The sequence below is a fragment of the Botryllus schlosseri genome, chromosome 10 (genome assembly GCF_051294905.1).
Source record: "Botryllus schlosseri isolate E-star chromosome 10, Bs_hap1, whole genome shotgun sequence".
Taxonomy (NCBI): domain Eukaryota; kingdom Metazoa; phylum Chordata; class Ascidiacea; order Stolidobranchia; family Styelidae; genus Botryllus; species Botryllus schlosseri.
Window position 1 is genome coordinate 6,336,234 of NC_137245.1, and position 26,972 is coordinate 6,363,205.

The 26,972-nt window shown below is 40.5% G+C and overlaps 1 protein-coding gene and 3 long non-coding RNA genes across 4 annotated transcripts in view; 3 read left to right on the forward strand and 1 right to left on the reverse strand.

Moving 5' to 3' along the window:
• LOC145449026 (uncharacterized) overlaps positions 1 to 24,356 on the forward strand; it is a 223,220-nt gene extending 198,864 nt beyond the window's left edge. The window contains exon 3 of the long non-coding RNA XR_013918108.1: positions 24,154 to 24,356. This is a non-coding gene — a long non-coding RNA (uncharacterized LOC145449026). The remainder of the gene's footprint in view (positions 1 to 24,153) is intronic.
• LOC145449025 (uncharacterized) overlaps positions 1 to 26,972 on the reverse strand; it is a 567,369-nt gene that overhangs the window by 229,083 nt on the left and 311,314 nt on the right. The window lies entirely within an intron of this gene.
• Positions 1 to 26,972, forward strand: part of LOC145449022 (uncharacterized) — a 427,802-nt gene that overhangs the window by 47,438 nt on the left and 353,392 nt on the right. The window lies entirely within an intron of this gene.
• Positions 10,179 to 17,612, forward strand: LOC145449195 (uncharacterized). The gene is made up of 4 exons (XM_080327672.1): positions 10,179 to 10,363; positions 11,756 to 11,909; positions 12,784 to 13,007; positions 16,631 to 17,612. The coding sequence occupies exons 1-4, from the start codon at positions 10,249 to 10,251 to the stop codon at positions 17,200 to 17,202; spliced, it is 1,065 nt and encodes a 354-aa protein (XP_080183798.1). The 5' UTR covers positions 10,179 to 10,248; the 3' UTR covers positions 17,203 to 17,612.

The following is a 26,972-nucleotide window of genomic DNA, read 5'->3' on the forward strand; positions in this document are numbered from 1 at the left end:
ATCTTGGATTGCACGATACCTTGATGACATGGCGACACTTGTAGGACAATGCCGTTTTCAAATACAAAATGTCTTCTTGATCTACACCGAGAAATAAAATACCTTGGAATGAAATTCGAAATTACAATTTCAAATTAGAAACAACGCCATAGCCTACCTATCCATTTTCTTGATTGGTTATTAGCTTTTTAGCAACTCCGTAAACATGTAGGCGTGTAACGCTACGTTACGTTACGCCGACTATTTTAGGATTCGATCAATACTTAGGTTTTCAGAATCATCGAGGGAATTACATTTGATTAATATCAGTGATTATAAATTCTGAGCTATTTACGATGAGTCGCGCTGTCACAGGTAAGGCTTGGCCCGCCTGTGCCTCATCTGAGTCATCCTTTCTTTTCTACCTTCATTTCCGAACAATAAATATGAAAATTCCTTGATTTTGGGAATAGATATGTTCAAAATCATAAACATCGACAAAAGATACCATTAACCATTCAAAGGCTCACAATTCTCCTTCACTCATTTCTGACGACATCTGAGGCACTGACTCGTCTCCCCTAAACCCACGTTACTGACGTATCAGACGGTGGGTATGTACGTACTGCTGTAGTGACCACTGACCATGTTTGGCCTCTCCTACGCATGATGTCAGACAAATATGGCACACACTACGAATCCCATATATTAGTGCTACCAATACGTCACGATTCTTTAAGTGTGACGTAACAGTTGATTGACATGTAGGGCTCTTTCGGAGTTACAATGGAAAATATTCAGCCAATATGGCTCTTCGGTCAGAAAAGGTTCCCTACCACTGCCATATATGCACCAAAATCGCGAGCATAAATCTTAGGAAAAGTTATTTGGATTAAATTTTCAATCGCGTCGAGCGAGTCAATTTTTTTAAACCTCTTGAATGAATTTTGTCGATAATGATGGTATAGCTTCATATATTATTGTCAATTTTTTTTTCATTCTCAGCCCACGTGATAGATCTGATGGAAGTGGTGTCCTAAAGATTGTCGTTAGGGATTGTGAATCTTTGAAATGTTCAGGTTCGTGTGAACGCGAACCTTTTTGAAAGGTTCTGCGTGAACGCGAAGCTAATGACGTCACGGAACGTAATTATAGCAATAACTCGGTCCACATTATGCCACAATGATGAAGTACATACTGACTTTTTAACCGTCGCCAAATCTATTACTGGAGCAATCAAATATTATAATAATCCCATAAAATCAATATCTTCCGTCGCTTTGCCAACAATTCCGACGATGACTTGCAAGAGAATATAAGCTTACGCCTTAACGGTCTAGGCCAGACCGGACAATGTATTCGGCGTCTGAGTAGGCTATTGCTACATTGATATTGAGCAGAGTGTAAAACGGGTTTCCATACTTGCTACCGATATTACCCCCTAACAAGTTATACAGGAGTAGTCAACACCCCGATTGCACGGATTCGGTTTTTATGGCTTAGAATAAACATATTGAATCAAGATGGAGCCCATTCACCTGCTAGAATTTTTACATTAGACATTTTATATTGATTGGTTGAATAAGCATCATTCGCTTATTCACAGCAGAGTCCCTAAACATTCACAAACGGGAAACTGGATATTTAGAACAAACTTTTGAAACCAAGCAAGTAAAACTTTGAGTTTGTCAAGGTGGATACTCGATTTTTTCATGCTGCCAGCGCCATGCATAGAGTGGCCCGCAGTTCAAATATAAAGAATTTTATTAAAATATGTTATAATGACATAAAAGATTGTAATATATGAAAAGGGTTCACAGTACAGAACCCAACAAGGTTATGAACGCGAACCTCTAAATTTCTGAGGTTCACAAGCAAAACACAAACGTGATCCTCACATTCACACCATCTGTAATTGTCAGTGCAGTCAAAATGTATTGCTATCGCCCAAACGTAACGGGAAAACTTTCATTCGCAAGATTCACACGAATCCATCTTGGTATTGTTTATGGGGCGCATAATTTTCCTCTTCGGTTCGCATTCGCATTGCAAGTCACCCTGAATCGTGCCAAGCGTGAGGAAATATATTAGGTTGACTGAAAATCTCTGAAAGATTTGAAAACCTATTCGTAAATTCAAGTTGCATATTGACCGCCGCGAATACACGCCAATTTAATTATGTGCGGACGGCCGAATAATTATGGCTTTACGGCTGCACGCACCCGTACGTCCACAGTTTGACACCCGTGGCTTAATCGATCTAACGACGAGTAAAACTGCAGCGTATATGAAATGCTAAATACTAATATCACGGCTCAAGGTTACCGGACCACCATCTAACACGGTGGTTGTCAAACTCGACCCTCTGGCTTTGCCCTTGCAATTATATACACTGCGCTATTTATAAGCTTGCCGCAGGAAGCAATTCAAAATATCTGAGCAATCGTAGCGGGTTAACTCCGCCCTGTTCTACTGAAAGAGGAACCACTAAGTCCATTTCCGCAGTTGCCTATGACATCACAAAGGGATGTCATAGGTTAAAGGTTGAAGAGACCTGGCCTAGCTTTTTCACTCACATCGGGTTTTTCATATGTTTGTCAGATCGAGAATTTCTCTAAATACGGGCTCTTCAACCGGGTGTATCGTACACCCCAGGGTGTACCATAACTTTTAAAAGGTGTACCACTTGGATGGGGTGTACTGGGGTTTACCAGATCAGCACTAAAATGGACCGATCAGTAGCTATCACAATAAATAGGCAAGTTTTTACTTCAGAACAGTTTGTGAATTTCAGCTTCACGGAACCTTTAAATTAAATCGATCTTGTGAGGTCACAAGCAGCAGATGCTTCTCATCGTTTAATGTATTGGTTCCTTTTGCAGTAGAAAGGGATGAATGTAACATGTGGTCAGCTTGCGATATTTTTCACTCTATAATGATTCACGAGGAACCCGTTACTTAGGCGATTTGCTTATAATAGCGCAGTGTACATAATTGGACTCTCGGGGGTCGATTTGAGAATCAATGTGTTAGATCGGGGTCCGGTAACCTTGAGCTATGATGACCTATTATCATTTCCTATGGGTTGCAGCCTAGCTCGTCTTTGTTTCGATTAGGCCAGGCGTGAACATTGACCAACTTGCGTACATACAGCCGCATGAAGCTGTAGAACAATAATTATGCGAACGTGTACACATAATCAAATTATAATGGACGCCAATTTTCAATTTCAATTAGGGAAGTGGTTACCAAATATTTGAGAGATATAAATTCAACTTGAAAATTTTCTTCGCGCCCATCGCATTTTAGTGCGACTTTAATTCGTCCGTTTTTAATACAATAGTGATCTCGCAATCTGAACCCACCGCAGAGGAAGATAATGCCCCCCATGATAAAATACCAAGTTAAAATCGTGTCCGTCTCACGACTGAAGGTTTCCTGGTACTTCTGGGCGATTCCAATACATTTTTACTGTACTGACAATCCCGAATGAAGGTGCAGAAATAACATGACGCAAAGTGGTCAGTAAAAACAGGAAGTGCATCATCACTAAGTTTGTGCCCAAAATTTCCGAAGACACCCCCTCCATCAGCTACGCCAGTTAATCTGATCACATGGGCTGAGAATGGATGAATATTTTACGGTAGTATGTGAAAATACCAATATTATCGATGAAATTCCGTCACGAGGTTGAAAAAAGTTTCGCGCCTTTGCGCGACTGGGTATCGATTTCCCGAATAATTTTACTAACATTATTCTCGCGATTTTGGCACATATATAGTAAGTCTGCGGGGGTGTTCTGCTTCTATCATTTAAAACTTCCATGCGCAAGGTATATCTCCAGAAATCAATGATGGCGCAGAACTCCACAAGGGTTCTCTTCGGTGCGAAGTTTCCGCTAGCCAATTTGCCACGAGTATTTGTCGTCTTGGTGGGTCATGACGACTATCCGCTGAGATGCGGCTCTATGTTGTAAATGCAATCGAAACATGGCCATGAATTGCGAAAAGGGTTGTTCACTCATGAATCAGGCTTACTACGAAATCTGTGTCAAAAGATGTACGAGCTTTGAGGAAACGTTAAACGGGTATGCCACGACAAAAAAGGTTGATGAACACTGCTCTAAATGACGTCATTTGAAAACATAGAGCCGCAGCCGACATCAATTAACTCAGTGAAAAGAAATGCGTAAGCTCTAGAACAGTGGTTCCCAACGTGGGCGATTTGGCGGTCTAGGGGGGCGAAAATGACGAAGGGGGCGACAGGGGGGCGAAAATGGACAAAGGGGGCGACGGGGGGCGAAAATAGCGAAGGGGGCGATAGGGGGGCGATGACGCGTCTAAATGGCTGACCTTTTTTTTTTTTTAGTCAACCCACGCAAAATTTAGTGAAAAAGTGTGTCAAATCAGACTTCGAGCCGAAAATTTGACCTTTTTTTTTCAGTCAACCCGCCGGTGATTGCAATTTGTATGCCCAATTTTCGGTACACAAAATTTGGGGGGCGATGATCGGTGTTGACCTCGAAAAGGGGGCGATGGGTCGAAAAAGGTTGGGAACCACTGCTCTAGAATTAATTAGTGCGAAACTATGTTAGTTGACGATTCATTTCAATATTTAGCGAAAGTGGGTTTCACAAAGTCGTCATATGGCCATTTTTTAATATCAAGTTGCATCAACCTGAAATTAAACAGCTTTAATGCGGTGACTTGAGCGAAGACGTGTTACCTCCCACTCAGAGAAAACATTTAGTATTAGGCTATAACATAATTGTAGGCCGTCTTCATATCGCAAGTGGCTGATGTGTATACCGCTGTAACCATTTGTATGTATTGAAAGAACGGTACGGAATAGTGGGGTTGGCAATGCAAGAAAACACTCATTTAATGACTGTACTAAAATAAGGAATAAACGGTTACATTTTGGGGCGAACTGTGAACCTCGTAGCACGCATATATTGGATGCGGCGGTTCCGGTACACACCACTGAGTTACCAGTAACTGCATTGCAAGACTCTCTGGGGCGGGGGGAGGGGGTAGGCATGCAACTCGACACGACTCATGACTTTGGATGTTGACAATAAGTGAGCAAAAGGTATAGGCCTATGCACCACTTCTAGGTTTTAACATCGCAATTTCGTTTCCAACGCCACAACAAGCCTCGACGTCTTTACTCCTTACAGTTTTGCACTCTTCCTGTCACTCCTCAGTCTGATCGTGGTTATATTTTGGAATTTCGTTGCTAACTTTATATCTGAGCGGTTAGTGCTTCTCAATACAATTGAAAACACAGAGGCTTGCAAATTCGTTGACCAAAACTTTTTCTAGCGAAGAAAAGTGCGTTTAAGCTGAAAACGTTTGCGAAGAATTCTTTTCCGTCAAGTAGGCCACCTTACCTCACCTCAAGTAGGCTACTTTGCATTTCTTACTGTTGTGAAGTGGTTGACAAACCTTCGGTTCTAAAATTACTGATTCAGCGATTCTCCGTCATACTCGGCCCGACTCGAAACTATATATTGTACTCCAAATCAAATCAGTTTTTTAGCCTACTCGTTATAGTCCAGCTTTATTTATTTATTCCAAGAAGTGGATCGTTCCGACTCATGACTAAAACAGGGGATGCCTAATTATTTTAAATTCCTCGTTACTTAGCTACGACACTAACACAGCCGGTAGAGCAAGAAGGGAAAATGGATCTCCATGCAGGTAAAAACACTATGCAAATAATATATATCCTGACCTCACGTTAATACAGGTCGAACTAAAAGCACAACTTAATGTGTCCGAACGAATAAAGTGATCTGTGTCTAATATAAGGGCTACTAATTCCATTCCTTCAGCACAGCATCGCAATGAGAGTACAGGTATTCTGAACATGAATGGTGGTTGTGCGTGCGCGCGTCGACGCCACTAATGATTGTTCACAGCCGTTTATGCATATTGCCAGTTTGCGAGACAAATAGTGAAAACTGAAATCGCGGACTAGGAAAGTAATGACCAAGTGACCTCTACATAGTACTCATTACGGATCAAATGTGGTTACACCACACCACTAAATATGACCGTTTACATTTTCCTTAAACGGCTATCATTGCAACTTCTGGGTGACTATAATCTCGTTGTGTTACACACAAATAGCAGAATATGAAGAAATGTTGCGATGTGAATGGCGTACTTGTCATTGGTTGTACCATCGATAGAATCCGGAAGCTAGATTTACTATACTATGGGATCGGGAAAGGAAGACACTTTTGTAAAATAATAAAAGTTAGTTTACCGAAATTGAAAACAGGTAATTTTGTTATATTTTCTGGAATTTTTGCTGCGTTGACAAAAAAATTCCATTTTCGGACTGTATTTCTGGCTAACCCGTCGCCTATCTTTTAGGCCGAAATTTACTGTCTTTCGTGGTCTCTTGGGCCATTTTATTATAAAAAGGAGGACATATTGTCAAAAAAGAGGACATTTATTCAAAAAGGGGGACAACTCCTCCTAACGAAAGACGTAATGGTAACCCTACTAAAGCAGTATAGCAATTGCTTTCTAGATTGGATTGAGGTGTAGCTCAAAATATTCGTTACAATAACCATATGGACATGGAAGTATAACCACGAAGATTCAGATTGAAGCTAATGCCCCCTTATGTCTTATGTCATTGGGAAATACGGGCGCTAAGGCTACTTTCGCCCTGATTACATCGGTGACATGTTAATGACGTAGTTTTGTGATTCCGTATTTGATTCGTTCTTTTAACCTCTTTCAATAGCCTCAATTCGAAATATCCCCCGACTTGCATGACTGAGGCTATACATAATTGACTGATGTCTTGCAGCATAGGCCCGTATAGAAGTAGGTAACAACCTTTTTGGATGCCGGAGACGCATTTCAAATTTTCGAGTATGTATGGTGCGGCGGGCCGCATGAAAACACTCGAGTACTTATAACGAAAATTTAAAGGCAGCTAGCCAACATCTGGATCCAATCATCCAGCTGATTCAAAAGCATTCACATGCACATAGACTTTTATAGATTCTATATCCGTAGCTTTAACATTGATAGACGCAGATTGGTGAGTGCTACGCATTGAAATAAACCGAAAATACATAATATTACTACAACATACTATACATCTCGTTATGTGATAGCTCTCCAATCTCCATACATTCCTGCACTCGATGCACAAGTTTAGGGGAATTATTCGCTGAGTAATGTTGGAGTCGTTCTTCTGATGTTAGTAAAATTGTTCACGTAAGAATCACTTTACCAATTTGTGATTTTGCCAATCCGCGCGGTATTCCAATACATATAAGCGACTACGGCAAGATACAAATCAGGCTATTCACCAAAGGGCTGAGAATTTTCATTCTTCTTTAGGTCACCGGCAGGCACATTGATATAGCTTAGTTCGGTTAACTTTAAAAAGAAAGTATTTCAAGTTTGTTGTAAAAGCAAAGCACATCCTATGAATTTGCCGGGTAATGTTACCGATATTATCATTATCCCATCAAGTATCCAGTCTGAGTATAAAGTGTAAACCGTGAAAGACATATTACGCCCATCTTTCTACCCATCGATGCAGCGTAGTTCGGTTTTCTTTGAAAAGGTATTATATGCCTAGATGCGATGCGAGATTAGTAGACTATATGGAAGGGGATTTGTTGTCTTGTTGGTCGGATTGAAATTAGAACATATAGGCCTGATGAGTGTACAGTATAAACCTGAGGTTTACCAACGGCAGGTATTGTAGATGTAGGTGTCTGCTGGAAAAACGAAGCCAGGGAGTGAGTTATTTGTTTGATGATGACTTTGTTGACCTAGTTCGGATGAAAAGTGTACTGTATACATCGCCTAAAACGGCATGGTGATAGTGGTCGCGCTTCGCGTTATTGTAGCATCCGAAATCATATCATGACGGAGATATGACAGACGAAACACTCGACCCGGCGCTTCGTTCGATTTGATCGGCAGGGTCGTAACATGAGTCTGTCATCACGCCCATCCCACATGGGATCTGACCAATATGCTCTTCAAACTATAGTTAACTAACCACTGGGAGGAAGTAGTAACACCAAAGTATGTTCTTACTATTTGGCACTTGCTCGAGTGCCATGGATTAAGAATAGGCTACTCTAGAAGTTTTTTATACCGCATATATTGACTTTCGTACGGTATTGTCAAGTATTATTGTATTATTGATTTAAAACCATAAAATTGTCATCACCGTACGAGGAGTAATTATACTCAACCTCAGTTTTTGTAACAAGCATTATCTGAAATACCCACTCCCGGGCAAGTTTATTATTTTTGCTATTTCCGGAGCCAGATCCCAAAACTGCTAAAACTAAAATTTTGAATATGCCAGGAATCAAGTCTTTTTAAAAATGAAATTTTTATGAAAGTTTTTGAAAATGTCGTGAACTATCAGTTTCACATCATTTAGTGATATACGTATATCTGGTCACTGTATCATTTAATGTCGGCTGATATTGCTGGTGACATCTTAACAAATTGAAACACTTCACGATACACTCTGTCACACAAAGCTATGCGAGTGACGTATATAGCTAGACTTTACGAAGTCATATCCGGCTTTGAAGAGTGCTATCTGATTCAACGATCTGTCCGACCACCCGTGACAGAACAGACTATAGGCCAAAAGAAGATATAGATTTTGGTAACATGATGCACTAGTCCTCTCACATGGCGTCTATATCTCAAACCAGGCAAAACAACAATTTTATTCGAATATTTAGGAATGTGATAAATTTTCGTTAAGGGCTGTAATATTAAATCACATTTTCACGTGGTGTGTGGAACGTCATTCGGCCGAGTCCCGTCATACACAGCTTACTTGTAAAAAAGTTGAATACCCATATATTGATTCTACGGCCCGTGGCTTGAAACTTGGAAATTGGTCCGCGAGCACATTTGAGTTTGAGTTGAATAGGATGGAGTTAACATTTGTTGAGCTTGTGATATCAATGTCTGTTACGATTCTCGAGGAAACCGCCGCGATAGCTCGGAAATTTTGAATTGATACTTCCTGCGTCAAGCTTATAAATAGCGTAGTGTACATAATTGCAGAAACGTAGCCAAGGGGTCTCGGGCGTCTTGTTAGATGTTGCTCCGGCAACTTTGATCCTGATTAGTATTTAGCATTTCATATACATTGCAGCCTTACTCATCCTTATTTCGATTAGGCCAAGGGTGACCAATCTGCGGACGTCCGACCGCATGCATCCGTAAAACAATGCAACCGTCTACACAACTCAATTAGCGTGTGTTGGCGACCTTCAATATGCAATTTTAATTTACTAATTGGCTCCCAGATCTTTGAGAGATTTTCATTCGATGTAGAATTTTTCTTCGAGTTAAGCGCGATTCAGGGAAATTCCAATTTTTCGTTGGTTATGTAATAGTCTCCTAGCAATGTGAGTCGTTCCGAATAAATGCGAAACGCAATGGAAAATGATGCGCCCGATAAAGATACCAAATTGGAATCGCGTGCGTCTCACGAATGAAGGTATTTCTGGTAGGTTTGGAAAATTCCAATATACTTCAACTATACCTACAATGGGCGGTCAAGAAATAATTAATGCAACAAAGTGATTAATAAATCATTAATACTGAATCATTTAGTTTGTGCCGAAATGTTTCGAAAACACCCTCCCCCCCCTTCATCATCTCTACCGGTTAATCCGTTCACGTGGGCTGAGATTGAATAAAATCATGACATGAATCTGTGAAACTCTACCAACATCATCAACGAAATTCATTCAAGAGGTTAACAAATCCGAATCCCAATAACTTTTCCCGACATTTATACTCGCAATTTTGGTGCATATATAGTAAGCCTGCAGGGATGTTCTTCTTCGACAAGGTATGTCTTGGAAATCAGGCACAAAACATGAAAAAGGCTCTTCACGGTGCAAAGTTCCCAGCATTCATTTATATATGAGTATTTGCTGGCCAGATGGGCCATCTCGATCCTCCGCTGGAATTCGACCGTATGTTATATATAGCCGACATGCGGATTACTATGGAATCGGTGCGTTATGTAGTCAGGGGTGTACGAGCTTCGAGTAAACGTTGGAAGGGCGTACTAGGACGAAAAAAAGTTGAAGAGCACTGCTTTAAGAAACACTCCATACATGTAAATAACTCGAACGAGTACGCAGTCAAAATAGTTCAGATGGAACTGCTCTGCAACGGTACCTTTGCGTTTGCTTCCAGATTTATCGGGGCGTTCACAATTAACTTTCAGTTCTGAATTATGGCGAGTGTATTACTACAGTCCAATACACCTTCATCCTCTCGCGGCATGGGTTTCTGCTCGATGAAACGTAAGCGTGATGACGTGGAGAATCCCGCCAATTCGGCCAAATCAAGTAAGGCGATCATGTCTGTGTGTCTTGTAAGTCTCTTTCTTGAGGATCAAGCAATTTTGTGTTTCATCCCATGAAATTTCACTTGTTACTGACGATAATGAATGGACAAAATATCCATTATCGAAAGGGTTCTCAAACTCAAAAGAGTGGTGAAGATCCAATTGCCCCCTTGGTATGAAATTCCGGACTGTTTTAGCGTGTCGTTACTATAGGGCTGTGCAGAATTCGATTCGAATATATATTGAAATCAAGTAGAGTACCGAGATATTAATATATTCTATTACTAAAGCGATACACGTTCCTTTCCTCAAAAAGGTAAACTAGTGGCGTAAATTACATTTCAATACTATTTTGCCATCGCGGAATCCTTGAAATCCGTCTTGGTCGTAGAACAACTCGGGTTGCATTCAAAACAATAATCAATTTAAAACAAACATGTTTAAAACAAGGCCCTTGTCCTAAAAATGTTTTTATTTCTTTAATATTCAATTGTGACGTCAGAGTGGATCAACATTGACAATTGAAAATATAGGATAAATATAGCTCATGTGACCAAATAACCTACTACAGCTGTCGAAACGACTATTTTGAGGGTTCCAACCATCCCATATCGCATTCGTCGGCTATATCGGGTGGTAATGGTCCGTAGGCTCATACAAGATGTTTTTTGGAGAGTGTTTACACAATCATGGCATGATTTTACAACTTGAAAAAAAAACAATATTTAATAAAGGCCCTTATTTGAATCACTGTTTAAAACATGTTTTAAACGGAGTGTTTTAAACAACTATTTTAAATGCAACCCTAATCACAACATACGAAATAAATAGTACAAGCGACACACGTAACTGGAGTTGACATTTCTATGAGGTCGTGATCAACTTATGTCACAATTATCACAATGTCTAATATAATAAATCTGGTCGAATAACAATATAAAGATCTTTAATATGATGTAGCACGGGCTTGTTCAACTGAGGTGCCTATTTGACCTTTCCATATATTTCATTATCTTACTACATTTTAAATGGCAATCGACTCAGAACGCAATACTCGATGCAGAATCGAATCCCCCAAGGACTGCGATTTTGCCCGACCCGTTAGAGTTGTAACGAAGGCCACATGCGGAATCCCCCTGTTTTATTAGATCTCCGACGCTCATATTATGTCACTTTTGCTGAAATGTAACTGTTATTCGATATGTTTATCCATTTGCTAGTACTCGATTCTATATATAATGGGTTAGGCCCTCCAATTTTCAGTCCAATTACAAGATATCGAATCGATATTAAATTAACCTGGTCGTCTACTCGAAATTGCGCATCACTGTATGAGCGATGCGAGGAAAACTTTTCCGATTTGTCTCTTATGGATACCATCCATTATATACAGAATGCAAATGCGATCTGTCTTATGACTTATACATGCTTGGAGCCATCGGATACTCGCTGCCGATAAGCTATGAAGCCACGAATGACTTTCAGCGCTATGATTTCGTCCAGGATGAATGGACACCACTAGTCAACTCTACCATGGGATTACGAAGGTGACTGCAGATACGGTTTCCGGGTATGAAAGATTTAAGACAATGGTGTCAGAAGTAAGGCCCGCTAGACGCAATGTGACGAACATAGCCTTGGCCAAGATATGACTGAAAAAAACTTGATTTTCTCGAGATAGTATAAATAGACATATCGAATATTTCTAGTGGTTACTCAATGTGCATATACTGTTTTACTTGTGTTCTTCTGCTCTAGCTACTGCGAAGAGAGCAAATCGCTGACTACATCGATCCATAAGCGGTCCGGTTATCAATTATAATTAAAATCCGCCGAAAGCGTCGTGCACCACAGTTTGAGAACCACTTGTCTGTGGTAGTGACGTGCGGACAGAGGAGGCAAGTGAGACAGAGAAATTTGGCATTTTTATGCACTGCGCTGGGACTTCGCAATCCCCATTCCCCACTTCTGATGGTCTTCATTCCCCACAACCTGAAACACGTCCCGAACCTCTTTATAATAAATTATAACCAGAGTTTGTTTAGTGAGAACTTAATAATGGTGAAAGTTGATACCCCAGACCCCCACCGTAGACCCCTGAATTACCAACCGGCTGCGAACCAACGGCATAGCAAGTACATTTCCTTACTGATATATACACATGTTACATATTTTGTATTCATGCTATACCTTCAATTGTGGATATAAATAGCGACTCCTTGCCTATAGCGTGCGTGTGAAGAGTGCTGATGTGATAATTAACAAGTCTCCAACTGAATCCGCTACCATGGTGGTTGCATATATTTACAAATCTGAATATAAAAGTTAAGTGCCTCGCCCAGCATGAGTCTCACTGAACGTCACTGGTCTATGCGGATATACGTCAGTATCAGCAACATCAAACGCACTTCGTGTTTTCAGAACGGGATTCGCCGTCGCAACTCGGGAACTTCAAATCTGGGTTTTAGGTGGTTACGAGGAAGATGGTGAGGGGAGGGCCGTGAGCGACGTCCATATGTATAACACAGAGACGAATGAATGGGACATAAAAAATCGCATGCTTCACGCAAGAGGGGATTTCTGCGCTGCTTTTGTCAGTGGCAAGTTGTACGCAATTGGTGGAAGAAAGAGCAAACGCAGTCGAGGTAGCTACAGACACATTTCTTCTACTTTTCGGTTTACTCGGGTAGGATCTTGTATACTTACATAATTAAACTCGGTATATGAAAACACTATTTCCACTTAAATTTGAACAGATTTCGAAGCACTAATGCAGTAGTTCTATAACCATTTTAGACACGGCTCCCTTGATAATAGTGAAAAATTTCGCGCCACCGGTGATAACAGAGCTGGTCAAAGTAGTCAAAAAGGCTACTCAAGTGGAAGTAGAAGTACCGACGAAAAAATCGACTCAAGTACGAGCAGAAGTACTTCTGCCATAAGCAACCTAAAACTACTTGAAGGAGTAGAATTGACTGATTTTAAATCTACTGCAGTAAGTGAGTAGTTGTAAAAACGACAGTAATTCGTTCGCATGGATTGTCAAAAGGTGCAAATTGAGCTGTGCGAAAGGTGTCGAGCTTGATTCATATTGATGCATGCCAGGCAGGAGGTAGTCAATTTTCGACAGCATAAGTATTCGTCCGCATCATGGGATGAAAATGATAGTATTGATATGGAAATGCGATACTAAACCTGTTTAATCGAACCGCAATTTTTAGAAAATCTCATGGTATGGCGCACATCCCCATATTATAAGGCCCGTAGTTTAGTCGAAGAGCAATACGGAGAAGTTGTATCAGATACGGTGTAAACACTTTGCGCAATTAGTAAACGTGACTAATTAAATAAGGTGGATCGTAAAAATGCCATATTGTATAGCTTTATTTCCGGAAATTGAAGGCATTACTACACTAGCTTTTATACTTACATGTATGGTATCCAGACAAAAGAACTGGTATCAATTCGAACTCAAAGTATATGATACTGGGAATTGAAAGTGAAATATGAATGCTACTTCTAAAAGCGGAAAATCTATTTCATGTCTTTAGAAAGCTTCAAAGGTGGTATGCTAAATTAGCTCGAAAACTAAAAATAGTCAAGAGTCCACTTTCCAGATTAGGACACGCCATGGACTGCTAGATTACGATATGATAAGTAAATGCTAGATTGCGAAACATCTATTTCAAACGTTATGATGAGCCAAATATAATGTGATGACATATTTATTATGGGAGAAAGACGACAATGCGGTGTGAACGAAACCACGACAACCCGCTACCAAAATTATATTCACCGATACTTTCGTGAAATCATACTGGATACTCCGTATCCACTGAGTGCGAAGCACGACGAAAATTCTGGGCTTCACTCAACTTTTATGAAAATTAAATATTGGTAGTCCTGGAAAACAGCTCCGAAATTCCTCAAGCTATCTCCCTGATTGGAGGATTAAACTACTTATACTTGACAAACTGAAAGTAGCGAAATTAAGTCAGAAGATACCAAAATATTACGAAGTAAAAGTAAAACTAGCGAAAATCAGATCTACTTGTGTAAGTACCAGAAGTCGAGGAAAACTACGTGAGTACTTCTAAAGAGTAGAAGTACTTCGTTACTGACCACCTCTGGGTGATATCACAAAATGCTACCAGAATGCTAGCAATCCCAACGGATAGTTTGATGGCATGGAAGGTTAAGACTGTTGATTAGATAATTCTCAAAAATAAAATTGGATTATACACAGAGCAACAGCTATGAATTATAGGTAAATCGCGCGAAGCGCGAATTTTTTTTTCAGTTGACCGCAGCTTCGCGATCCCCTTCAGATGCTTTCATGCCCCTTAGGTTCAGAACCCCTGCACTACTGCTTTTTTACTTAATGTGATTAATCGAGTTTTATTTAGATCTGCATCCCTTTTGCGAAAAAGATCTACCCGGGCAGACTCTGTAGTACAGTACCCGTTCTTAGTTTCGAAATTGTACATATTTGTGGCAGTGTTGGGATCAAGTCACTACCTTTGAGTCACGAGTAATTTCGAGTCATTGCACATTTTGACTCGACTCAAGTCAAGTCACTCGATTTTTGGAGGTGACACGAGTCAAGTCGAGTCGAGTCGAGTCGTCACAATTCAAGTCAAGTTGCCTTTCGAAGTATGAGGCATGGTTATGTCATTTCATTTTGCTAGCCGTCTGAAATACAGACTGAGTGGTCATTGATTCTGAACCTACGAACGACTTTACCGTTAAATGTACACGCAAGAAGGCCCTGTACCGCATACATAGAACTGTCAAACTACGTAAGTAATTGCATAGCGTCAGTTTATAGTTACAAGCCAAAATGGAGAATACCCATTTAAAAATTGATATGATACAATTCTTGCGCCAATGGCCGAGGACAACATAAACTATATTCGAATTCAATTTCAATGAAAGGTTTGGTTAAGGTAAGAACAGAGAACAAAAATTGACCTTTTGCTAATATATTGCTACCAGTTTACGACAGCGTAAGCTGTAAGCTTAGTTCACTTCGTTTGAGGTCAATTTGTATGAGAGAAAACAACGGGGGCTCAGTAAAACGCACGATCATTGAATAATTGGTCGGTCTCACGGGTTACACCAGCGTCTCGCGAATAATACTACCATATGGAAGATACAATGATTTTCATCGTCACCGATTACCTCATGTCTTAGAATTGACTCATGGATTTTGCTCCAAGTCACGAGTTATTGGAGTCGATCAACATTTCTGGTACGCCAAGTCAAGTCAAGTCATTTTAGCAAAGTGAGTCGAGTCAAGTCAAGTCATACGGAAAAGGTGACTCAAGTCTGACTCGAGTCATGTCATGACTCGGGTGATTCCAGCACTGATTTGTGGAGGCTTTGGACAATTTTACTTATTTGAAACCATGCATCTTGAAAAGTTGAAAGTTGTGCCATCTTACGATCAAACAAAATAAATCTTGGACGGCTCGTCCCAAATCTAGTTCGTCAAACTACGGAGTGTTCAATATTCATATTGCATTTATCCTTCTACTTCAACTGTATGTGACATTACTTGAAAATCGTACTTTTGAGTAGAAATTTATGCAATTAATATACGTCAATACGAGTATCGTCATTGCATTACATATTCTGACTAATCAAAGACGTTGACACAGTAATCTATGGACGCGGTCGACAGCAATGCGGCCCAATTCAGAATGAGCAAATCCTACATAACAGTGAACATATCCCATTAAAATCCGTGCGAAATTGGCGTCATGATCATGCGATACTAGAAAGATTTCGTAATCTTAAAAAGACGGTGGTTTTTAATAGGTTTCATAACTTTATTACTTGCGATTTCGATGCGTATAGTACAGTTGCGGGGACGTTCTGCTTCTACAATTAGAATATTTAATGCGCAAGGTATTTCACATGAAAACAGTGATGACCACAAACACCAAAAGCGCTGTCAGCGGTGCGAAGTCCCCCAGTAGCTATAATATAACATGGATATTTTGCGGTCGAATTGGCCATTACGGCTGCCCGCTGTAATGAGGCCGTACGCTATCAATGTAATCGAGATGTGGTCGTGAAAAACAAAAAGGTTGAACATCCCTGGATTAGGATTAGTCCCACTCATTACGTTGACAAGAGATTTAGTAAAGAATTTTATGGTGTCATTTTGGACCCGTGTCACAGGTAATGAATCAATCACTCCCCGCTAGCGTCCCGTCGCCTCCTCTAAGTTGCAATCTCCTGATAATTTACATTTATTTGTCAGGTAAAATAGCTGTCGAGGAATACGCCGTGGGTGAATGGATCTATAGTTCGCCTATGAGATTTCCCAGATACGATTTTGCAGCCTGTGCGGTTGGAAATCAAATAATTGTCGCGGGTGGAGTTTCGAACAAACGCGGCGATGCCTATGTCCGCCAAATAGAGACTTTCGATACTCTGAGCAGTAACTGGGAAGTCGTGGGGAGGACGCTGACGTTTGGCCGGAGATCGTTTACATTGGTACATGTGAATGACAGGGTGTATGCCGTGGGGGGAGATGCAGAACGTAGCGTGATCTGGAACAATTCAAGTGTAAGCGGAAACTGGTCGGATCCCATAACCACTGCACGTGATGTATCGTCGTATGACGCCTTTGCTCTGAATGGAGAGATTTATATAGTAGGAAAGAATGCTGATGACATAGGGAGTTTTCGAAAGCTCCGTTGGACGGATCGTGGATGGGTTGTTCTCGAACATCCCTATTTTCCTTGGCGTGGTGGTTTACAAATCGCTATCGTTCCTAATGGGCGGGGAGGGGATGCGGAAAACGCGAAACGCCTTCGACCTTCAAGTTAAGCAGATATTAACGAGGATATGTTTTGACAAATTCCTGTTAAGCGGTGGTTTCTGACTTTGGTTACTGGCATCGTATCGAAATATTTTCTGTACAAGCAATCAAGCAACCGCAAATCTGTTGGTTACGGGTATTGGGAAACACATCTCCTCGACGCCATTTACTGCTGCTGCTATTTCCAACATGATGACATCATTTAAGAAGTGTGATATATATTGATCCTCTCCTCTACAACACGCGTTTGTAATATTAAATGATGCAGGTGTCAGGGCAGGTATATGCGCAACAGCTTTATTTATTCGGTGAAATAGCCTATACAGAAGTGACTCCACATCCGGGTCGGCCAACCCGTGACCCCCGGGCCAAATGTGACCAGCGAGTATGTTTTGAGCGGCCCGCGAGGTAATTCTCGAAATTAGATGAATCATAATAAATACCCAAGTAACTTATATGAACTTGCAAAGCCAACCAAAATTTTTACTAGCCAGACCACAAAATTACCGATATTCACATCTAAGCTATCGGTTCTAACCAGAGGTGGTCGAAGTAGTCATGAAAGTTACTCAAGTAAAAGTAGAAGTAGCGACGAAAAAATCTACTCAAGTACGAGTAGAAGTACTTCAAGCCAACCAAAACTACTTGAAGTAGAAGTAGAATTGACTGATTTTACATCTACTCAAGGAAGTAAGTAGTTTTGAAAACAGTTTTAATTCGTTCGCATAGACTGTCAAAAGCTGCGAATTGAGCTATGCGGAAGGTGCAGAGAGTTTGATTCGTATTGATGCATCCCAGAAGGTATCAATTTTGGAGAGAATAAGAATCCTGTCGCATCATTGGATGCAAACTATAGCATTGATATGAAAATGTGATGCTAACCCTTTGCTTACTAGAAGACCACGTTTTAGAGAATATCATGGCATGGCGCCCTACCCCATATTATAAGGCCCCAAGTTTAGGCGAAGAGCAATACGTAGACGTTGTATCGGATACGGTTTCTTCACTTTGCGCGATTAGTATACGGTAATAACAAATATTGTGGATCGCAAAAGTTATATTTAGTGTAGTTTTATTTTCGGAAAATGGAGGCATTACTACACTTGCTTTTATGCTTCAACATGTATGTTCTGCAAACAAAAGAACTGAAAGTAATTAGAACTCAAAGTATGATACTTGCAATTGAAAGTGAAATACAAGTACCAGATCTAAGAAGCGGAAAATATATTTCATGTATTTTGTCCATAAAGCTTCAAAGGTGATCTGCTAAAACAGGTGTAACGTTCAAAAAGGCTGCATTTTCCAGATTAGCAAGTCACGAAATGGGCTGCTAGGTTATGATATGATATTTAATTGCTAGATCGCAAAACGGTAGTTTCAAACGTTATAGTGGGCCATATATACTGAGATGAAATATTTTATATGGGCGACAATGCGGTGTTTGCGGAACCAAGCAATTATAAGTTATATCCACTGATACTTTTGTGGGAACACATTTGTCACTTTATAACTACTGTGCGCAAAGCGCAACAAAATTTTTAGGCTTTACTTGACTTTTATGAATATTAAATGTTAGTACTCCGTGAAAACAGCCCTGAAATTCCTCAGGCTATTTTTCGTATTGGGTGAATAAACTACTACTTGACAAACTGAAAATAGCAAAAATTAAGTTGATCACAGAATATTACGAAGAAGAAGTAGAAAAAATCAGATCTACTTGAGTAATTACCAGAAGTAGAGGAACAATACTTGCGTACTTCCCAAAAGTAGAAATACTTCGTTAATGACCACCTCTCGTTTTAACGCATTGGCGTAGTCAGTGGAGAGCCATAGTTGTCGTAGAACTTCGTACATGAACATAAAGTAGAGTATTCCCTGAGGGATTAATTTGACTTCGCGCGATTTATTGTCACTCGATTTATCTCTTTTAGTATTGGTGCCCCATGTTGAAAGCGGTAACCAGAGGGGCCACGCAATACATATTGAGCGAATTCATTAACCTTGAACAATTTTCGCGCCTCGTGAGGCTATACGAGTGTTCATGATATAGGTGTTATTGATATTGAAGCTTAGTGGGATAACTTTTGTTTTGATCGTGACCTTATCCGGTTCATTCCTATTGGACGACTAAAAAATGCCATTAACATCCAAGTGGCCAGCGCAATGGTTCGCAAAGCTTATGTGGCCTTTTGGACGAATAGATTGGTCATCCCTACCCCACAGGATACTTTGAACTTGTAATCTTTACAACGTGTGATGGATTTGAGTCGGTAGATATCTATAGCTTATATTTGCGGGGATATTACATATACCAGCCCGTTTACTACTTCCGCTTGAAGTCGTTTTCATCAGCGTTAAATCGCAACAGTCGCTGTGGCATACTCAGGTTTCAGCGTTGTAGGTAACACGTGTTTTTTGATAACCGAAGGTATCTTGAGAATCCTTTAGACCAGAGGTCTCAAACTCGAATGTTCTCGCGGGCCAATTTCCAACTTTTTGATTGCGCCGCGGGCCGCAGCACCAATAATGTGGGGATTCAATATATTTCCAAGTAGGCCTTATTTGACGGGATCTTGCTGACTGACATTCCACACGCCCCTTGAAAATGTGATTCAGTAATGTGAATTCACGCCTGGCTCGAAAAAGATCACATTTTAAAATATTTGAATGAAATTGTTGCTTTAGTTGGCATAGAAGTTGTATATTTAGTAGTATAGACACCATGCGAGAGTACAAATGCATCAGGACATCCTAAAAGATGCCGCGTTAAAATTTTGCACCTAGCGGACATTTGACGTAATGTCACAATTATAGGTAGAATATTTTAGAATTATAAAAAGATTGATATGATATCAGATCATCGGAGCAGTACAACCTAATCCGAGTTTCATGCTTATTCCTGATAACTAGGATGTTGATCATGTCATTCCCAAAGTCAAATTAAATCGGCGCTTGATTTACCTTCGAATTTTGGAACAGATCTATAACAACTTGAATATAATGATCACTAGGGCAAGTTTTTGTTGCAGTTAAATCCGTGGAAAGTTGCATTTGTTTTTGAAAAAAGTTGCGGAAGTTGCATTTTGACCACATTTGCTCGGTTGACTAAGAAAAAAGGTCAATTTTCCGGCTCAGCACCCGAAATACTTCGGTGCTGATTTACGGTGTTTCAGTCGAATTTGGCCGCGTATTTCACCAGAATTGAAAATACTTTCATGAAAAATCGAGAAAGTTGAAAAATGTTGCAAAAAGTTGCATGAAAAAAATGGACAAAAGTTGCAAAAAGTTGCACTATGTAGGGATGGTGTGAACGTGAGGCTCACGTTCGCGTTCTGTGTGTGAATCTCGGAAATTTAGAGGTTCGCGTTCACAACAGAACCTTGGTAGGTTCTGCACTGTGAACCTTTTTCATATACTACAATTTTCACTTCATTAGAACATCTTTGGTTCAAATTTATTGCATTTCAACTGCAGGCCACTCTATATGCATGGCGCTATAGGCATAAAAAATCATCACTAAACGAGCATGTACCTTGACAATCTCAAAAGTTTTACTTGCTTTGTTGCAGAAGTTTGCTCGAAATATCCAACTTTCCGTTTGTAAATATTTATTGACTCTCTGCTGCGAGCTTGACCCACAATCACAAAACATCACTATCGAAATAAGCACGTAGACCTAGTCAGCGAATGATGCTTATTCCACTAATCAATCTAGCAGGCGTAAGGGGTCAATCTTTACTTCATATGTTTACTGGATCATTAAAACCAAATCGGTGCGATTGAGGCGTTGGCTACTGCTGTATAACTTGTTAACGGGGTAATATCGAGAGCAAGTATAGAAACCCGTTTCACACTCTGCTCAATATCAATGTAGCAGTACTCAGACGCCGAATACATTTTCCGATCTGTCATACGAAAAAGGTGACTCGAGTCTGACTTGAGTTAAGTCATGACTCGAGTCATCCCAAGCCTGCTACAAGGCTATAATCTGCATCTTCCTTGCCCGACGGCATATGCACATCATGTAGCCTACTCATGGTATGCATATACGCAGATCGTGTGTATGTATATCATGAGTCGGTGTATATGCCGCAAGAACATCAAAGACAAAAATAAACTACGTCCCTTCCTTCCCTTATATTCCCTGGTAAGTCCTCGTCAAAATTGTTGGCAAAGCGACGGAAGATATTGATTTTATGAGATTATTATATCATTTGATTGCCCCAGTTGATACATTTGGCGACGTTTAAAACGTCAATATATATTTCAGCATTTTGACGTAATGCTGCCCGAATCGTCGCTAGGTATCGTGTACATTAATATAGGCTATCATTTCATTGAAGGATAGGTTGAAATTAGCAATATGACGTCCCGTGACGTCATGAGGTTCACGTTCGTGTTCACACAGAACCTTTCAAAAAGGTTCGCGTTCACACGAACCAGAACCTTTTAGAGGTTCACGCCATCCCTAACTATTAGATTCCTTCAAACAGCTTGAAACAGCGTTCTACATATCTTACTAGTATTTAGGAAGCTGCCGGAAGCTGTAAAACAAATTTGCAAAAGTTGCAAAAACTTGCCCTGATGATTACTGTGCCATAGCAATAGAAATGTCCAATCGATGAAGAATCCCTTGGTGTCACAACTGTGAAGCGTATGCTCCGACAACTTTAAACTCGCCAAATTTAATTGGCGATAATAACAAGGATAAAGATACCCGACTTAGGATGTAACTAACTACGCATCAAGAGGGAAACACAATGCCAATGGTTGCTTAGATATATCAATAAGCAACGCAACACAAGCTAAAACCTTTTGATAATAGCAATCCTCATACCAGTTTGATAGTTTGTGGCGTTCGTGGTTGAACCATGTCACGGCGTTCCGGGTCACAGTAAGAGAATAGGTAGACTAGAGTAAATTTTATTTTATCACACATTGAGTCAGAGTTCGAGTAGGCCTAATTCTACGAAAGGTCGCGCCCAAGTCCAAATCACAATTTTCAGTCACGAATCATCAACGGGTAGTGTTTTACCATCACAAACAAGTAATGTGACGTAATAGTTGATCTTCCAGTGCGTGGTAACTTTTGAAAGTGATGTAGTTGTGAAGTTTGATGAGTAGTTTCCGGCTTCTGGAGTAGTTTTAGAGCGAATTTCCAGTTATCTAATTAAAAAAAAGTTACTTGGCAGCTAAATAGTGTCGAATACTGGAAATCTAAAATGCCATCGCGGGCCGCACAAAATGGTCTCGCGGGCCGTGTGTTTGAGACCTCTGCTTTAGACTAGTTTAGAGCATGGGCTAATACACTTTCATTCAAGTTTTTCGAGACCTTCAGTTCAGCCACCAAATCGTTCAATTTTTTTACTAAACTACTACTTGACGGCTGGAAAAAGCTATACCTGAGTACAAAAACATTTCTATTTAGGTTATCCCACACACAAAAAAATCTGGTAGATTTACAAAGAAATTTCTGTAAATTTTACAACGAATTACCGGTCGCAGCCAATAGCTGCGTGTAGCTTGTCATTTTACATTTTGATATGTAATATTACATTAATTTAGCTGCTAAGTCAAGTTACCAGAATTTCTTCGCAAGGTTACTGACAGTTACTCGCTACGGCATTTTACCAAGCTATTGGCAAAATTGATTAGCTTCCAAGCCCCAGCAACCAGTGGATACGAGGAAGTGCATGTCACTGTGATATCATTCTCGTTGCGATTTGACCTGATTCAACCTCGTTCGCGAGACAGGATTAGGTCACACGGAACTGGTTGACCCTGGTACCAATTTCGGTATAGTGCATAGTTGGGTGCAAGAAGCAGCTGACAATGCAGTTACACCATAGACATTATATTATAAGGCTATGGCTACACGGTCGGTCTCGGCGGTTAGATTTGTTGTAACAGATAGGGCTAATGAGTTACAAAAATCAGTTTAGGATATATATTCTTATTCCTGAAACTAGAAATATCAGCACAGCAGTAGGCTCAGTTGACCATTTCTTAATGGCGGACACGGCGACCTATAATAGGTTACCTTAGGTTGCGCGTTGCGGGTTTTTCTGAGATTCGTAGTAAACAACCAACAATCAACTGTGACATCACAAATAGCGTCAGGTTAGGTAACTAAGTAGGGAACCACACGTGGAGCAATAAATATCAATATATACGAAATTAGATGCAAAAGAAAGGGACTATGGGTGTTGATAGATGTTTCTGTATGAAAAACCAACCTGGATTGAACATTACAACGTGGACAGTAAATATTATTGGTGGCATATGTGAGCGGATGAATATCACTTATTTCAAAGTCGTCTGCGTGTCGAGCCGAGTAGCCGACTGGTCGGCCATTAATATTGAGCTTTGGGCATGCAAAGGCTGATGGTGCGAAGCTTGTGACTTGTGATTGAAGAAAGTAGAGACTTTCGTTGAAGATTCTCAGGACTGATGAACGGGATGCGCTTCGTAAAAGGTACAGTAGCCTACTGTATAGTATTAGTTACTGTGAATATCTACGGCTGTGCACACCATCCGGATGACTTTGGTTTCATGATTTAAATATTTCAGTCGCCCCATTCTCATTTCTATTTTGGGATATTAGTCGACTTGTATAATGACCTGCGACACCACATACTCTGCCGCGGAGTAGTTGAAACTGTTAGCTTGTTATTGACATTTATCGGGTCATAGCTTAGATATGTTTTCATCCACTGCTCGATATGTTTGGCTCACATGCCGCATCAAATGAGTCACCTTTTCTTTCAATACATTGATCATTTAAGTCATGAATCTCTGCTATATCATGTCAAATGAGGAGTCGTCAACTCACGATGTACCAGTACCGGTACTTCAAAACTTGTTATATTTTTGTTAGCCTATTTGTCTTAGTCTTTATAAGTGATGTCCAGGTTAGCAACTTGGCTTAGTATAGCGACTTACGCATGAATTATTTTTAGTGGAACTGCAAGATACTAGTCACACAGAAGGAATGAAGACGAGAAAAAGAAACAATTGGAAGTTTATCCGGCGTTGGAATTAATTCACCTTTTCTTGGGACCACTCGTGCTATATTTGCATGCCTCCTAAACAAGAATTATACCTCCAGCAGCAATACTTTTTCATCGTGAATCATGAATGAATATACAGTTGTCCTAATGTCGTCTTGAGAGCGTGAAGAAACTTTTGCGGTATTTTGGCATCGCGTTGCTTTGGGATAGGTATGGATGTAGGCTGAGACGTGAATTTACAAGCTGGCATGTAATCTGATTTACAAGGACAGCATGTAGGGTTGTAGGTAGGTAGGGCGGTAAAATTACAGTCTCGGTGGTAAATGTACAGAAGAAAATGTAGATTGAATATACCAGAGGTGACTGTAACATTACAGTCTGGAATGTAAAGTTAGATTACCGGACGGTTGTAAGTTGAATTTACATTGAGTGACGGTAATGTTATATTACTGCCAAGTGGCTGGCCACCCTGCTTCCAGACATTTCGCGGTAAATCGAGGTAATTTTTTTTCAGTGTGCATGCCTAAAACAGCTACCCAATGACTACAAAAGTAAACTATAAGGTGGTCGATTTAGCAGTTCCTCGATCGGAAAATATAGTTTTGTAGTTTTTTGTTGATGTATTTTCTTTGTCCTTTCATGGTACCAAGTTTCAGAACTCTGACCGCAACAAAATGATTGTTTTCATATATTTTCAGGCAACTAACTACATTAACTGAACCTTTGCAACTGTCCGATAAATATAAATATATCACTATTTCAATAATACATCATCCGTATTCTAAACTGCCCTCCATATATCGAATTTTCCGCGATTCAATGTTCTTTCAGTTGATCAATTTACCCTCAGCCTTTGGGCAGGAATTCGGATTGCGCTATCATCCCTAATAGGGATTGTGCGAACCCCTGAAAGGTTCTGGTTCGTTCGAACGCGATTTTTTTTAAAGATTCCAGGTCAGTGCTTTTCAACCTGTGTGACGGTTCGCATTCGGTGCGAATGAAAAAAACTTTCAGTAAGAATAAAGAAGGTGGTGCGAATGGTGCGAATGAAAATCCGGATGAGTGCGAATGAAAATCGTGGATAATTGTTAATTTATCTGAAGTGGAATAATTCAAATAAACCTAATAGGAAATTCTGGAAAAATGACATCAAATTGACTTTCTGCTTTCTTTCGCTAAACAATCATCTTATTTTCGTAATAACTATTCGATTAGTGCGAGGCACGAGGATAGCAGAAAATATCGTCAATACAGACTGACATTTGCAATTTACTGTAACGCAAATTGTTACCCCTTCAAGGATTATTAAAGTATGGACCGCATGGGTATTATTTTATGTCGACACGGTGCGAGAACTATCTTTTAATATGTATGTAATATTTGTTGAATTTATTGCAAAAATCCTGCGAGAGTTTTTACATACCCAAGATTACTGTGTTGGGTACTGTAGGCAATAAGCGAAACACCTAGAAAATATGGCTTGATCATGAGATTCAGCCGACATTTGGTTTGAATTCATGATAGGATTTGTTCGGATGTTTTTTTCTGGAAAACATGCACGAAGGCCGTTGGGATGAACTAGTGTCGGGGTGTGCAACGAACGAATTCAAGCCCATGAGCAATGAGCATGGTTCCCATCAACACGGACCCAAAAATAAGGACAATCGAAAATTAGATTAGCATTAAAAAGCGTTTTTGTAGATATTTTCTATTGTATCGGAGTCGCAACGGACGACAATGGTTTGATTTAGGTTTGCGACTGGGGCAATAACCGAGTTCAAGTCTTCTCGGAGGGCGGAAAGTTCGTTCGGAAGTTCGCTTCGGAAAGTTTGAAAAATCCGGCATTTCTTTCCGTGACTTCGAACGGCAGAGTACGTGAGTCGTCAGGTCCGTATGAACTTTCGTGACCTCTCACTTTTTTCGCAGGTCGTCGTCAGTGACTTGGGCCATCACACAGTCCGTGTTTTCGACTCGTACGGCGGTCGCCATCTTTGCCAGTTTGGATCGGAAAAAAGGAACGAGTCTCAGTTCAAGGGTCCGTCAGGTGTCGCCACAGATGATCACGGCAACATGATCGTGTGCGACAACCACCGCGTTCAGATCTTCACGAGCGGTGGAGAGTTCGTGACTTGTTTCGGCAGCTTCGGTTCTGAACCTGGGCAGACGAAGTGGCCAACAGTAGTTTGCGTTTTGCCAGACGGACGAATCGCGGTCACTGACAGTCGCAACCACAGAGTGCAAATCTCTTGACCAACGACATTCTTGTGTTGAAACAGGAGGCATTGCAATTCCATTATCTTGCACTCTTTTTCATTGCGTTTCCGCGATACCGCTACCGGTACTCAGATAGTCTTCCACTATACTTGCGGTACTTACTCTACTAAATCAAATTTCCCAAACCTGGACAGATGAAGGAGCCGACAGGAGTCTGCGTTTTATCACACGGACGAATGGCGCTCTGTGACACTCGCAACCGCAGAGTGCAGATATTTTGAACAACGAGATTTTGATGTTCTCTTGCCGCGATCGGGGAGGTCTTTGGAAATTTCAATAAATTGCAGCTCCATTGCGGTGGCGTTCTGAAGAATATTGCTGCGGCCAATTTGTTTTTTCGTTTTGAATTTCAATTTGACACCGCATCATTTTTAGTGTAGTGCCCCTTTAATGGTGCAGTTTCTCGGCTGCAATGGATGAATTCGATCAATAATATCACTACTTGCATATATTGTGGGTGGCCCCTGTACCTGTACATGTACAACACTGAGCTG

Bases quoted from the DNA above. Each gene is read 5' to 3' on its own strand.
- LOC145449195 (XM_080327672.1), top strand. From the start codon at position 10,249: ATGGCGAGTGTATTACTACAGTCCAATACACCTTCATCCTCTCGCGGC. The intron at 10,364-11,755 runs GTAAGGCGATCA...CATTATATACAG, and splicing joins CGCCAATTCGGCCAAATCAA to AATGCAAATGCGATCTGTCT. The intron at 13,008-16,630 runs GTAGCTACAGAC...TTTATTTGTCAG, and splicing joins AAAGAGCAAACGCAGTCGAG to GTAAAATAGCTGTCGAGGAA.